The sequence below is a fragment of the Galleria mellonella genome, unplaced genomic scaffold (assembly GCF_026898425.1).
Source record: "Galleria mellonella isolate WM207_F2 unplaced genomic scaffold, CSIRO_AGI_GalMel_v1 utg56, whole genome shotgun sequence".
NCBI lineage: Eukaryota > Metazoa > Arthropoda > Insecta > Lepidoptera > Pyralidae > Galleria > Galleria mellonella.
In genome coordinates this window covers 1,560,185-1,573,835 of record NW_026442117.1, presented here as the reverse complement: position 1 = coordinate 1,573,835, position 13,651 = coordinate 1,560,185, and the positions used below count along the sequence as shown (strand labels likewise).

Genomic DNA, 13,651 nt, shown 5'->3' with positions numbered 1-13,651 from the left:
ATACTTTTACAGGTCTAGAAGATGAGATCAATCTAGAAGAAGATTTAGGTAACTTAGAGCAGACTATCCTAAAAGCTATTGAACGTGAAAAAGGTAATCAAGCCATCATTGACGACTTCCGTCATAAATGCCAAGAGATTCATGATTGGTTTGATTCAGTGCTGAAGAAGATGTGCTTAGCAGACAAGGGATCTGGTCTTCCATGTCCTCAGAAATTGAGTGCACTAAAAGAATTATCATCTGAATTTGGACAAGCTGGAAAAGATAAAGTAGACAATATCAAATCCGTTGGTTCACAAGTTATTAATATCGTCAGTAATTTGGAATCGCAACAAGTTGAAGAGCAAGTAAGTAAAAGAAAAGGAATATATTATATTTAAAAAAAAAAAACATACTCTAACTTTACTACGCCAATTTGCAAAACGGACGCCGTGAGCTTTATTTAACACCCGAAAATTGTCTGTCACCATATTTTCATAGTTCCTGGTTGATATTATTTTCTAATATCCAATTAATAATGCAAATATGTTATGAAAAATATTGCAAAGTACTTAATTTGCGATTACATATGAATTCTAGTATTAATGTAATCATACAGAATGTACGTAGTATGATTTATCCATCATCGTCTCTTATTACGTCCATATCATATGCTTAGGTTTGCATTTTATTTGTATGCATGTTACAACAACCATAATGTAGAAAATATTATTGACTATACTATTAGACACTGATATTTACCACTGATTAATTTAATTTGTACATTATTAATAATGTTTTCTTCTTATAGATGAAATCCGTCGAAAGAAGATACAATGATATAGCTAAGCGTATTCAACGTAAATTGCAAATGCTTGAAATTACCTACAAAGCTATTGATGGTACTAAGAGTGAAGTAAATGCCCAGAATGAATGGATGCAGAAAGAAATCGACAACATCGTCCATCCTGAACCACTTGGTTATGAAAGCAAGTCAGTAAAAGAACGACAAAAGAAGGTAGCTAACTTATTAAAAGAGACCGATGGTAAGAAAACAGTCATTGATTCCTTGGAAAAGAAAGTTAGTAACATTCAATCAGAACTTGAACCTTCTGAACAAATGCAATTAGAATCTGAATTGTCTGAGCTGGCTTCCAAACAAAAACAACTAGCTTCTCTAATTAAACAAGAGATCGAGAGACTTGGTAGTTGTACTGAAGATAGGAAAAAACTCGAAAATGATATTGAAAAAGCCAAGAATTGGTTAAAGGCCAAATTGACAGAAATTAAGAAATTAGGTGGTCCAGTACCATTAGAAGTAGCTAAGGTTGAAAAAGAAATTGTGGTCCATAAGAAGCACCAGGGTGAATTGTCTGATTTCCATGATAACTTATTAAATGAAGTCATGCGTCAAGGAAATGCTGTATCTAAAGACTGCTCTAGTGAAGATCGAGCTAAGCTACAAAATATGTTAGAAGATTTGAATAAGCAATACACATCAGCTAAAGTAGATATAGATGATAAACTTGCGGCGTTGAACAAACTATTACAAGGAAGGACTGATTTCGAAACGGAGGTCTCTAAATGCCAAAGCTGGTTGAACGAAGCGGAGGTAGCAGCCACTCCTGAATTACGTACCACTAGTCTTCAACTTCTAGAAGAACAATTAGCTAAATTCGAAAAATTAAGCAAAGAAGCCGAGGATGTAGAAAAGAATATAAATAAAATTAGAGACAAATCTAAAGATATCATGGACACTCTGTCAGATTCAAATAAATTGCAACTTAAAGAACAAGTTAATATCCTTTCTGATAGATTTGCAAGGATTAATGCTATAATTAATGACAAGAAAAATATTCTATTAAAACATATCAAAGAATACAAGGACGCTGCAGCTAAAATCGCTGCTGCACTTGAATTCTTACATGAGATTCAGAATAAAATAAAAGCTTTAAATAAACCTATTGGCAGCAAGGTCGAGGACGTCCAACCTATTATACAAGCATATGAATCCATTCTTGCAGATCTAAAACAGAATAAAGCAATGCTTAATGAATTACAAGGCGGTAACTTACATGACTTACAAGATATTCTTACACAACAAGATGATTTAATGAGTACTATTGAAGACCAAATATCTAAGTTGAAACAATTACTATTGTTACGAGAGCAATTTTTCGCACTTGTTAAAGAAATTGAAGAGTTCATTTCTAAATATACAGACCTAACAAATGAAATCGAGAGATCTAACGACTCACTTGAAGATAAAATTAAACGTTATGACGATATAATTGGTAAAATTCAGGGCTGTGAAGCATTGCTCGCGACTGCCACTGATAAAGGTCAACAAATAGCTGCAGAAGGCACGGTTATTGATAGAAATAATATCACAGAATTGCTCCAATCTCTAAAACAACAGCTTTTAACTCTAAGAAGAACAGTAGAGTCTAAACGGCAAGAACATGAAAGAGCTGCAGCAGAACATAAGAAACTTGCTGCAGATTTATCTGATATATTGCAATGGCTTCATGACAATGAGGCTGCAGTACATTCACGACCCCTTCTAAATAGAGATGTTGCCAGTGTTGATAAAAAATTGGTTGAACATGCTACATTAGCTAAAAACATTCAGTCTTACTTGGATAAATTAACCAAAATTACAGACGTAATTAAGAATGATGATGGCGTTCCAGGATCATTATTAGAAATGGTGTCTGAAGCCAACTCATTAAAGACATCTTTACCAGCCGAATTGGCTAACCGAGAAAAATATTTGCAAGAAAACAAGAAAAATAGACAGCAGTATATTCAATTAGTAGAAAAGCTTAATATTTGGGTCAATGAAGCTGGTATTCGGCTTGACATGGGCAAAAATGGTACTGACTTTGAAAATATCGAAGCTGATCTAGAAGAGCATAAGTCATTCTTTAACACATCTGAGCCAGAAATGAAAGACTTGGTAGGAAAACGTATGCAAGATATTGTAGATAAGATTTGGCCATCTCTAGCTGCTTCAGAACAGGAAGAACTATCTAAGGATCACCAAAAACACAATCAACTCCTGAAAAATACTTTGAACTCGGCAAAATCTCGTCAAGCACAACTGGAACAAGATCTGGAAATCTGGAAAGATTTTTGTCAGTTGGTGGAGAAGATAAAGGCAATCCTGGATAAAAACGACATTCAAGAAGAACCTATCACTTCTGTGGATAGCTTGAGAATACATCTCGGGAAACTGAACCACGCCAAGAACGACTTAGAGGTAAGTTTGATTATTTTACTTATTTTAGCTTATAATTTCATATAGAATGATTAATCATTAATTATAACTGTCATAATTTATTTAATTGATTCAGATTTTAAGATTTAAATAAAAATAATCATTCTATATGTTTCTGTGTTATTATCTAGGTTATATATAATAATTTCGATTATAGATACTTACATTAAGTTATCTAATTATTATCCAGTTAAGTTGAATCCAGTAAAACTTAGCGATATGAGATATTGATTAGAATTCTACAGACAATGAATTAATCGTAATACGTACGACATATTATTTTTATAATTATTTTACCTAAATGAAATGTTAGAACTCTGCAAAAGTTCCATTTGGTCTTCTTAATTTTTTATTATTGTCAAACATGTACATTTCATTAAACATTATTAGTTTTCAATGAACCTAATAGGTCGTTGATTTAATAGTTAAAAACATATCCATCCATCAAAAAATCCCACAGAGAATACAAAAATACAGTCCAAATAAAGCAAAAGCATACATACAGCAAGTAGCAAAGGAATAAATTACATATTAATTATACCATTGTAAATTTAAATTATTTCATAATCAGACGGCGCGACGGTGGTTTACTTTCGTGAATTTATAACTATAATTTCGTTTGATACTCACGAAAACTAACTCGTTCTCAAAAATTATAAAATAATTATTTCATACATATTGTCTCTTCGGTAGATTTTTCAAATAATAAAGGTAATAATTGTGGCAATGAAATTACTGGACACAAAAGCATAGACATAGCATTCTAATGCCCGAATCATCAGGGGTGTCACAAGCACGTTGCCTATTACACCCTTCTTTAAAATTTTGTAGGTTTTAGATAGACAGAGATTTAAAAGAGCAACTGTTGAGTTACTTTCGTGCTCTTCTTAGCAGATAATAACATTCCAAATCCTGCAGTAGACTGAAAAAAAAATGTCGATTTAAAAGCATATCTAAATAAAGATGATCTGAATTTGAAAACTTGGCAGGAAGTTTATTTAACAACCTAGGAATAAGGAAATATATAGGAGTGATAAAATGTCAGTTTAATTTTGTCATTGACAAATAATTGACATATCAAACATTTTCTATACACTAGCCTGAGAGCTATACACAAGCATGAATTGAGAAAAATAGCAACTGATGGTGTATCTTTCGTCCTCTTTTTACTAATTATATTTGCATAAGAAGAAAGGACGCAACCATATGATTCACATTTTTTATTTTATAATTCCTTCTATGTAATTCCTTGTTCTTAGTTTTTTTTTAATGGATGATAATGGAATGGTAACCCCCCACCCGCGCTATCGGTATACACCGACGGGGCACCAGTGAAGGATGATAGGTGAAGATGAAGTAGGTCAGTTAGCTCATCGTGACGAATTCAACAAGAATTGTTCACGATGGTTTCCAGGGGGAACCACGTGGAGGTCGACCTAATAAGGCATATTGCTAGCAATGGGGCTGTCAAACTCCATTACTAACAATCCCTTCCCCCCCCCCCTTGTTTTTAGTTCGTAACTTAAGTATTCACGGATCCAAACTCCCTTGATACTGAATCATTTAGGAATATATAAAATACATAAACCTCACTCATCAGTTATGTCTGTGAACTGGTGACCTTGACTCGCACTATAGGTCAAAATATCGACTAATGAATAATAATTGGGGTAAAAACCTATTAAATTAGCCATATTAGTGTTCGTTATTAATTGATGACCTTGATGATGAAACGAATACACTACGTCATCTTGGATGGTTCCAATTTCGATTCGCATATTTTATAAAAAAAAAAAAACAAATTTAAGGATTCCGATCAGTTCTCTAGTTCTTGTACCTGTGTTCCAATTTTGTGGTTCAAGATTGGCTTAGTTTGGATCTAGATGGTCGTTCGTATGGTTTCAGCATAGAATAGGCCATCCCTTTCTATCCCGTGAGTGTTGTAAGGGGCGACTAAGGGAACTTAACGGTAAAGGGATGGGCAGCAGCGTCTCTTTTAAAACATCTCTGAAAGCCTAACTGCAATTGCCAATCCGCCTGACAAACGTGGCAACTACTGGCAAAACCCCCCTTATGGGGAAGGCTTTTCTTCAGCAGTGGACAGTTAACGTCTGATATGATGATTATGATATAATATTTTTTGTATATATTAATTATATAATATTTTAGTAGCAATATGTATGTATCCTGCAAAAACAAATACGGTCATAAATCCTATTTTCCTTTCTAACATTTTAATTTGCTATCAGTATTTAATAGCCATTTTGTAATAAATAAAACGTCGAATTGTTTTTAAAACTTGACATAACAATTCAGATGTTGCCACAATGCAGCATTTAATTAATTTTAAAATTTCTACTCTTAATTTTTTTTCGTTCCATTCATCCCAAACGAAAAGGCAGAGGGCTGAGTACATACAGCTCAAGTCTATCGTTGTGTAGACAGAAATAATTAATAATAAACTAGATGGCGCTTTGCGTTATTTATTTTTGCTACTATTATTTGAGAGGAACGTTCATGCGTTTTTAATCTCAGTTATGTGCCAAACTGTGGTGCCAAATCGTACCGCTCTAAGCCATATCGTATCTATATTTCATGCTCCAATTTGTTAAAATGAACGTAAATTATATAGTCTATGATGGAAACATTTCGTTAATGAACGGGGACTTCCCTCGAATTCTGATAAGAGTAAATATTGTCACATAGTGTAGTGCCGCGGCTCTGCGTAAAGATGTACTTTAGTTTTTATGTCTTTTAGTGGCCTGAGATGTAGGAAAACTAATGAAATAGCCCACTTATAGATGGCGTATAAGGATAAAATATGCACCAGATTTTAAGTCAAATCTTTTGAAACACTATTTTGATAACTGCATCCATTTTGATGTAGTAGTTTTAGCGTGATACTGGTATAAACATACATATAGGCAGATAAACAAAAATTCCAAAAAAATATGTTAGGCTTAATCTCCTCTTATAACGCCCACGGTAAAGGAAGGGGCGGTCCATTCTATGCCGAGACCACGCAGCAAACACCAATTAGCAGGTTCTATTACATACTAAAATGCATTGTTTATATATCTATTTTCAGTTTATATCCTTTAGCGAGTCAATGCACTTTTTCAGGGTCTGTTTAGTTAAGGCGACATGATATGGTGTAATCAAATTAGAAAATATATTTGATTTTTCTTTAATGAAATAAATTTCTAATCGACTTTGACGTAATGTATATGAAACTAGCTAGTAAAATCTTATTCATAAAAAATAATCAATAGAATCTCTCTTATTGCAATAAAAATGTACTGTAAAAGTTTAATAGATATTCTACATGAATAATGGACATCGGATTGAAACGAAACGAAACACGCAATCTCTCTTTCTAATGTAATTAAAATTATTTAGCGTCTCCAAAAAGGTATTTTGTGTATATGTTACACACGCGATATTTTCACTATTTCTGAATTGTTTTAATGACTTCATTGATTTTCAATATTAATTTGTGTGTACTCTCGTATTAGTCGTATTACATATCTGTTAATATTTTCTTTTCACTATTATAGTAAAATTTTTATGAAACAAACCATAAATGGTTTTCAAAAATAACCAAAGAAACATTTTAAATACTAATAGAGCATTCTCGAAGTTAGTTTTTGTAAAATCTTTTCTATAGGTTCATATTTTTTTTTAATGGATGACAATGGAGTGATAACTCCGCCTACGCTATCGGTATACGCTGGCGGGGCACCAGTGAATGATGATAGGTGAAATGAAATGGCAAGTTAGTTAGTCCATCGTGGTGAATACATCTGGAATTCAGCACGATGGTTTCTAAGCAGGAATCACTTGGAAGTCTACCCGACAGGGTATATTGCTAGCAATGTGATTGATAGTCCGCGTTACTAATAATTCCCTCCCCCCTAACGGAGCAGGTCAGTTAGCCCATCGTGGTGAATTGGTGCATTTAGCACGATGGATTCCAGGGAGACCACGTGCAGGTCAACCTAATAGTCGACTTTTACGAACAATTCCTTTCTCCCTATCTGTCCATATTAGTAAATTAACATGAATATCGCGTAACGCAAAAAGATAACAAATTATGTTTAAATCGAAACTGCGTCTCTTTTAGAAGCAGGTTAAAAATAACCATTTCAGGCACGTCGATTGTATTGCACAACATTTTATCCGTAACCGAACAAGTATTCGCCTTAACTCGGTGATGTCACGCGACGGCGAAGGCCCCCGAGCGTACATTCAGTCCGTGACTTCACAGCAACGCAATGAGATCTACACACCGACAAAATAACGTTATTTATTTTGTTTTCTCATTGTGCAAGTGTAAAATCCACGTGCCTACTTAGTTTGCGTTTATAATTTTTAGTCTTTTTTACAATTTTTTATTAGTAATTTTTCTATTTTAGTAAGTAAGAATAGTTGAAAACATTCCGCGCAAGAGGAAGGTGAGTGCATAACGCCGGTTTGCGATTCGGTCACAGTTGGTTTGTCCCAGTGATATTGTTTCCGCTTCACTCTATTTATAGAACAATAATAAATTATGTTTGTGCATATCAATTTATATTATTTTTTAAATTAATATCATTTTATTTTATTTATTTATACTTTTGTACACATTAAAATATGTCTACATGGTGGACTTAATGCCTGATGACATTCTCCACCAGTCAACCGTTACGCTAAACAGAGAGAGTAAATGGCGGTGCATAGATTTAAAAAAAAATTAATATTAAATATTTTGAAAGGTAACAACAATTATATTATTATTATATATATAAATATATAATAGTAATGATATTATCTACATAAATAAATTTATACATAAATAAGATTCTAATGTTTTCGCTAATATTTTTGGTTTTAACTCGAATAACTGAAACGGTCTTTTTCAACTAAATTCAGAAAAAAGCGTGTTCTCAATTAGCTTGTATTTTTTTTAATGTTTGTTATCTCATAACTCTGTCAGTTCTAAACCGATTTGGAAAATATTTCTCTGATAAAATATACTTACAGTTTGGTTGCATAAAAATTTTGTGAAAATCGGTTCAGTGGTTTAATTTATAGTTCATATTTTACGTTTACTTTATTACGTACAGAATTCTATGTAAATAACATTAAATTAACCTGCCAAGGTTAACGCGAACTTCCTCCTGATAATAAAATTATTTATTATGAATACAAGGATGAGGAAAAGGAATCTAAATCATCAAGTACGAATGACAAATCGTACAGTAATCCAGACAGTTAAAATTCCAAAATTTTTAAGCTTATGTACGAGTATATTAATGCTATAAAAAGGTTAGATTTTATTTATTTATTTATTAACTTATTTATTTATACTTTTGCACGTATTAAAATATGTCTCCAGGGCGGACTTAATGCCTGATGGCATTCTCTATCAGTCAACCGTTACGCTAAACAGAGAGAGGAAATAGCGGTGCATAGATTTAACAAAAACAATTTGTAAATTAAATAAAAATTTTGTGAGATAATGAACACACAAATATATAGAATAATATACTTACAAAAACTATACATACATCAATTACATACAAGTATTATAGTTATAATTATTTATTTATACTTTTGCACACATTAAAATATGTCTACAGGGCGGACTTAATGCCTGTTTCACCCATGATACCCCCCATGCGCTGCCATTCTTGAGGACTCAGGTGTTATTCCTCTGTACCCTGTAAATTCACGGTTGCATCTATTTGTCTAATTTTTTTTATTGTTTTTGTAATTGTCCACACAAAATATGTACAAAAGGAAAAATTTGAAAGATCGTGCAGAGAAGTGAAAAATTTGAGTTAATAAATCACCACATAAAAAAAATTGTGAGTTACTAAATTCGTACGACGCCGGGGCAGAATGCTAACGTTTAAATTCTAAGTAAATCGATTGAATTCAAAATTGTAAACAATATTAATGACGAGATGTTATCAAGGAATTTTAACTTGAAACTATGATAATAGCTGTTATCAGACACTATATCAGCTGATAACATTGTAAACACTATCTAGTGCAGTTGCGTTGTTATTTTTTATTTTGTTATTTTTAAAATTTAGTATTTTATTACACAAAAAGAACATTATATTATTAATTAAACCTTTTCGATTAATTATTGACAATTAAAAAAGAAATAGAAACTTAGGAAAAGTATTTTTAAAATCGGTTCACAATTGACTGAGAACATACAAAAAAATATATACAGTGGAACATACAACCAACAATTTGGACAAAATAAATCTCAATTTTAGTTAAGTACTAGCTATATCCCGCAGCTTCGCTCACGGTTATCAATATATAAAGTATTCTGTATTCTAAGTTAGTATATAATATAATCTATCAGTGTATTAATTTTCATTCAAATCCATTCAGTAGTTTTTGTGTGAAAGAGTAACAAACATTTATCTAACTTTACGAACTTGTACATTTGTAATAGAGATGGCATTAGTGGTAGTTTTAAGTAAGTCGAAGATTTTTTGTGAAACTAAAATTTTCAATTGCTTTATATTAAACGATATGATTAATTGTACTAAAAGTAATAATAAAAAAATTGGTATTCACGACACACACCAACGTCCTAACTAATGTGTCATCGATGCAGTGCGAAGATGAACTTAAATTAACAAGGTCAAGTTCACAATGATAGACAGCACAGTGACGGAATAGCAAGTACAATCGTAGGAAAATGTACCTTATTACAATGCGTTAAGACATTTTACGATCCAAACCACGGCTTACTGACACTGGACGTTATATTTTATAACGCCATCTATTCCTAAATTATGCGAAACTTGTAATATGGATGTTATGGATAGCACCTCTATCCCATTCGTGTTTCTACCGTGAAGCAGTTGTGTTTGCATGACTGTGTTTCGGTTTGAAGGGTGGGATATGGCGTGAATTTATAGGGTACAGAGAAGATGTTATACCTGATACAGATAGTTATACAGATGTTATATCTGAGTTTTTAGGAATGGCAACGCATGGGGGGTATCATGGGCGAAACAGTATACTGTGTTATATTCATGGTACTGCTTATGTTTATAAGCGACGGTTATCACTTTCCATCACATGGGCCATTAGCTTATTTTGCCATTCTAAGTTGCATAAAAAAAAAATATATAATTTTGTTTTTTATTTCTCTTCATTTCCTGCCAAGTGTAGCAACTAGCATAGAAAAAGCATCTCTGAAACCGCTCGGTACGCGACCAAGCTAATTAAATGTTGCAATATATCATTAATTCCATTTAAAGAGTTTTCCTGTAATTATGTATTTTCTATGCTTCTACAAACAGGGTTACCCTTTCATTAAATTTTACAGTCTCAGTTATCTACGTAATTTTATGGCAAACTATGGTATGGCAAACTAACCCCCGGTAGAAGCATAGTACCCTACGGTTCAGAGCTCCAGGGAAAGAAACTGATGTACTATGCGGACAGTATATTTGTCACGATGGGCTAACTGACCTGCCTTTCCATCCTTACCTATCATGCCTCACTGGGGCCCCGCTAGCGTATACCGTTAGCGCAGGCGGGGTTACCATTCAATTATCACCCATTAAAAAAATGCGATCAGTATCTAAGAGAGAGAGTATCTAAGAGCATGCCTCCCTGAATTATTATTACCATGGTCATCGTCATATTCTTTCACAGCCTTTAACTGTCCACTGCTGAATATAAGCCTCCCTCTTAGGGGGTTTAGCCAGTAGTTGCCACACTTGGCAGGCGAATTGGCAATCGCAGTTAGGCTTTAGAGATGTATTAAGAGGGACGCTGCTGCCCATCCTTCGTCCTATCTTAGTCGCCTCTTACGACACCCACGGGAAAGGAAGGGGTGGCTTATTCTATGCCGGGACCACACGGCTTATTATTATATTAGTCTTTAACTGTCCATTGCTGAACAGAGGCCTCCCCCATAATATCCCCCATAATAGGGTTGGCAAGTTAGTCTTTGATGACGTTTGAAGAGAGACGCTGCTCATGCCTCGACCATAAAACTCCCTTAATCGCCTTTCACGGGGGTGAAAGAGATTGTTAACGATAGGGTCTAACTGCCCCATTTCTAGCAATGTTACTAATCAGGTCGACCTCCACGTGGTTCCCCTTAAAACCATCGTGGTTACCTTCTCGTGGAATTCTTCACGATGGGCTAACTGACCTGCTTTCATGCTCGTCTCTCATCTCTCACTGGTGTTCCGCCAGCGTACAACTGTGTTACGACACGACACGGGACTGGAAGGAGTATCTTCGTGAACAATTTTAAATTCCATTGTTATAGCTATTTATATAGATTAATGTGCCTATACGCGGTTTTGCTCATTTCAAGATAATTACGAGCTTGTCTATCATGTAATCTCAAGGAAGACCTCGACTGACTCTGTTGATAAACTGAAGTTTTTTCAACTTGTTTGCTTTTAAACATAAAAATACTTATACGTATGGGGGTTAAACATGCATTGTAAACAATTTAATCGATTATATAAAATAATCTACTTCATAAAACTGTCACTACTGACAGACAGACAAACACACACCTGGTCATGTGGCTGAACATAATAACACTAATCCGTCATACTCGTGAATGGATGCTGTATGTTTAGGAACTATTTTTCAATGATCATTTTGTTTTAAATTTAAAAACATATTGCTAGAAATATAAAATGATCGCTTGCACTTTACACGAAATTAATAATGAAATATCAAACAGTTTGTAAAAGGATTTGAAAAAGGTAACTCCAGAAATTCTTGTCGGTTCTTCTTGGCAGAGGATAACATTCCCAAACCAGTAGTAGAATTGTAAAAAAATTACGATTTAATAAGTATTTTCTTGTTAAAGGTTGCGTAAACACATATTATATTTTAATGTAGTAACAAGCTAGCCAGGCTCGCGTTACCGTCACGGTCGCTCATGATTAAGGATCACGAATTGGTACCGAAACTAGTCGAACTTTCTCGATCTAATTACACGTAAGTTAAACCGGTATTTATTATATTAAAATATAATGAGGAATTGTAAACAAGTCTATTTTATTATTTAGATTGTATTTTGTATGAATTTTCACATACAAATATGATTATATTATTAGTAATATATGTGACTAATTTAATTTCAATGCCTTTTACCTAAATGTTTTTTGGAAGAGCTTGATCAAAAATAAACTCACCTATTCTATCACTTCACTTTAAATTGTTTATTGTATTTCTGGCAAATATAGTGTAATTAAAAAAAAAGTTTACATTCATCCAAAACTGAGTCTTACATTGAAGTTAATAGTGTTTACTATAGTTTGCAGTCGTCTATACGTCGTTAAAATCTCGCGCCATCAAGATCCTAAGCACGATAAAAACATCCGTCAAACGAGTTTCCAAATGACGCCATGTACACAATCTATGCAGACTGTACTATAAATATCCGATTAATGCAATGTTTACATTAGCAATAGCTATATATAATGCCAATGTCGGGGCCGATTCAATTTATATGCATTATATATGCATGTACAATTACTCGCCATGGGAAACAGAAAAATGACAAATAAGGTCACACACAATAGCCAGTTACCACAATAGAATATATTAAATTGGCCGTGTGGTCCCGGCATAGATTAGGCCACCCCTTCCTTTCCCGTAAGTGTCGTAAGAGCCGACTAAGGAAGGACGAGGGATGGACAGCAGGCTTCTCTCTTAAAAACATCTCTAAAGTCTGACTGTGGTTGCTAATCCGCCTGCCAAGCGTGACAACTATTGGCAAAATCCTCCAAGGGGGAGCCTTATGTTAAGCAGTGGACTGTTAAAGGCTGATATGATGGTAACGATGAAATTGCTCAAAAAATACATAATTGCGTAAATGTGCAAGAATTTGGATACTGAGACTTTTGAATTTTGTCCCTCGTCTGAGAACTGTGTGTGAAATGCATACACGAACGACATTTAGTCCATAGAGAAAAGTTTCCATAGGGAACCACGTGGAGGCCGATCTTACAGGGTATATTGCCAGTAATAGGACTGGTAGTTCGCATTACTAACAATCCCTTCCCCCCATGTTGAAGTGTTGGGCCATTGTACGATAGTATAGTACCAGCAACACAATTCCTTACCCCCATTAAGACATATACTCCTATTCTGCAGAACCAACAGCCGCTCCTGGACGTAGTTCGGGAGCGGGCCCGGGAGCTGTGCAGCGGCGCGGACGCAGCCAGTGGCGAGCGAGTTGAACAGAAGACCAGGGAGCTCACCGACAGATGGAACGTCGCCTGTGAAGGTTAGTTCTATTTCTGTTCTTGAGTCAGCTTCAAAGTCCAGGAAACTCAACTTTATAGCTGGAATCTTTGTACAAAAGTCGTCTGCTTGAGTACCTCTGACTCAATTTTA

The 13,651-nt window shown here is 34.3% G+C and overlaps 1 protein-coding gene across 7 annotated transcripts in view; it reads left to right on the top strand.

The window, feature by feature from the left end:
- LOC113512474 (muscle-specific protein 300 kDa) overlaps positions 1–13,651 on the top strand; it is a 232,148-nt gene that overhangs the window by 146,051 nt on the left and 72,446 nt on the right. For all 7 annotated transcript variants that reach the window (XM_052899082.1, XM_052899079.1, XM_052899081.1 and 4 more), the window contains 3 exons: positions 13–347; positions 791–3,241; positions 13,409–13,541. In XM_052899082.1, the coding sequence (XP_052755042.1) occupies positions 13–347; positions 791–3,241; positions 13,409–13,541 (2,919 nt within the window). The remainder of the gene's footprint in view (positions 1–12; positions 348–790; positions 3,242–13,408; positions 13,542–13,651) is intronic.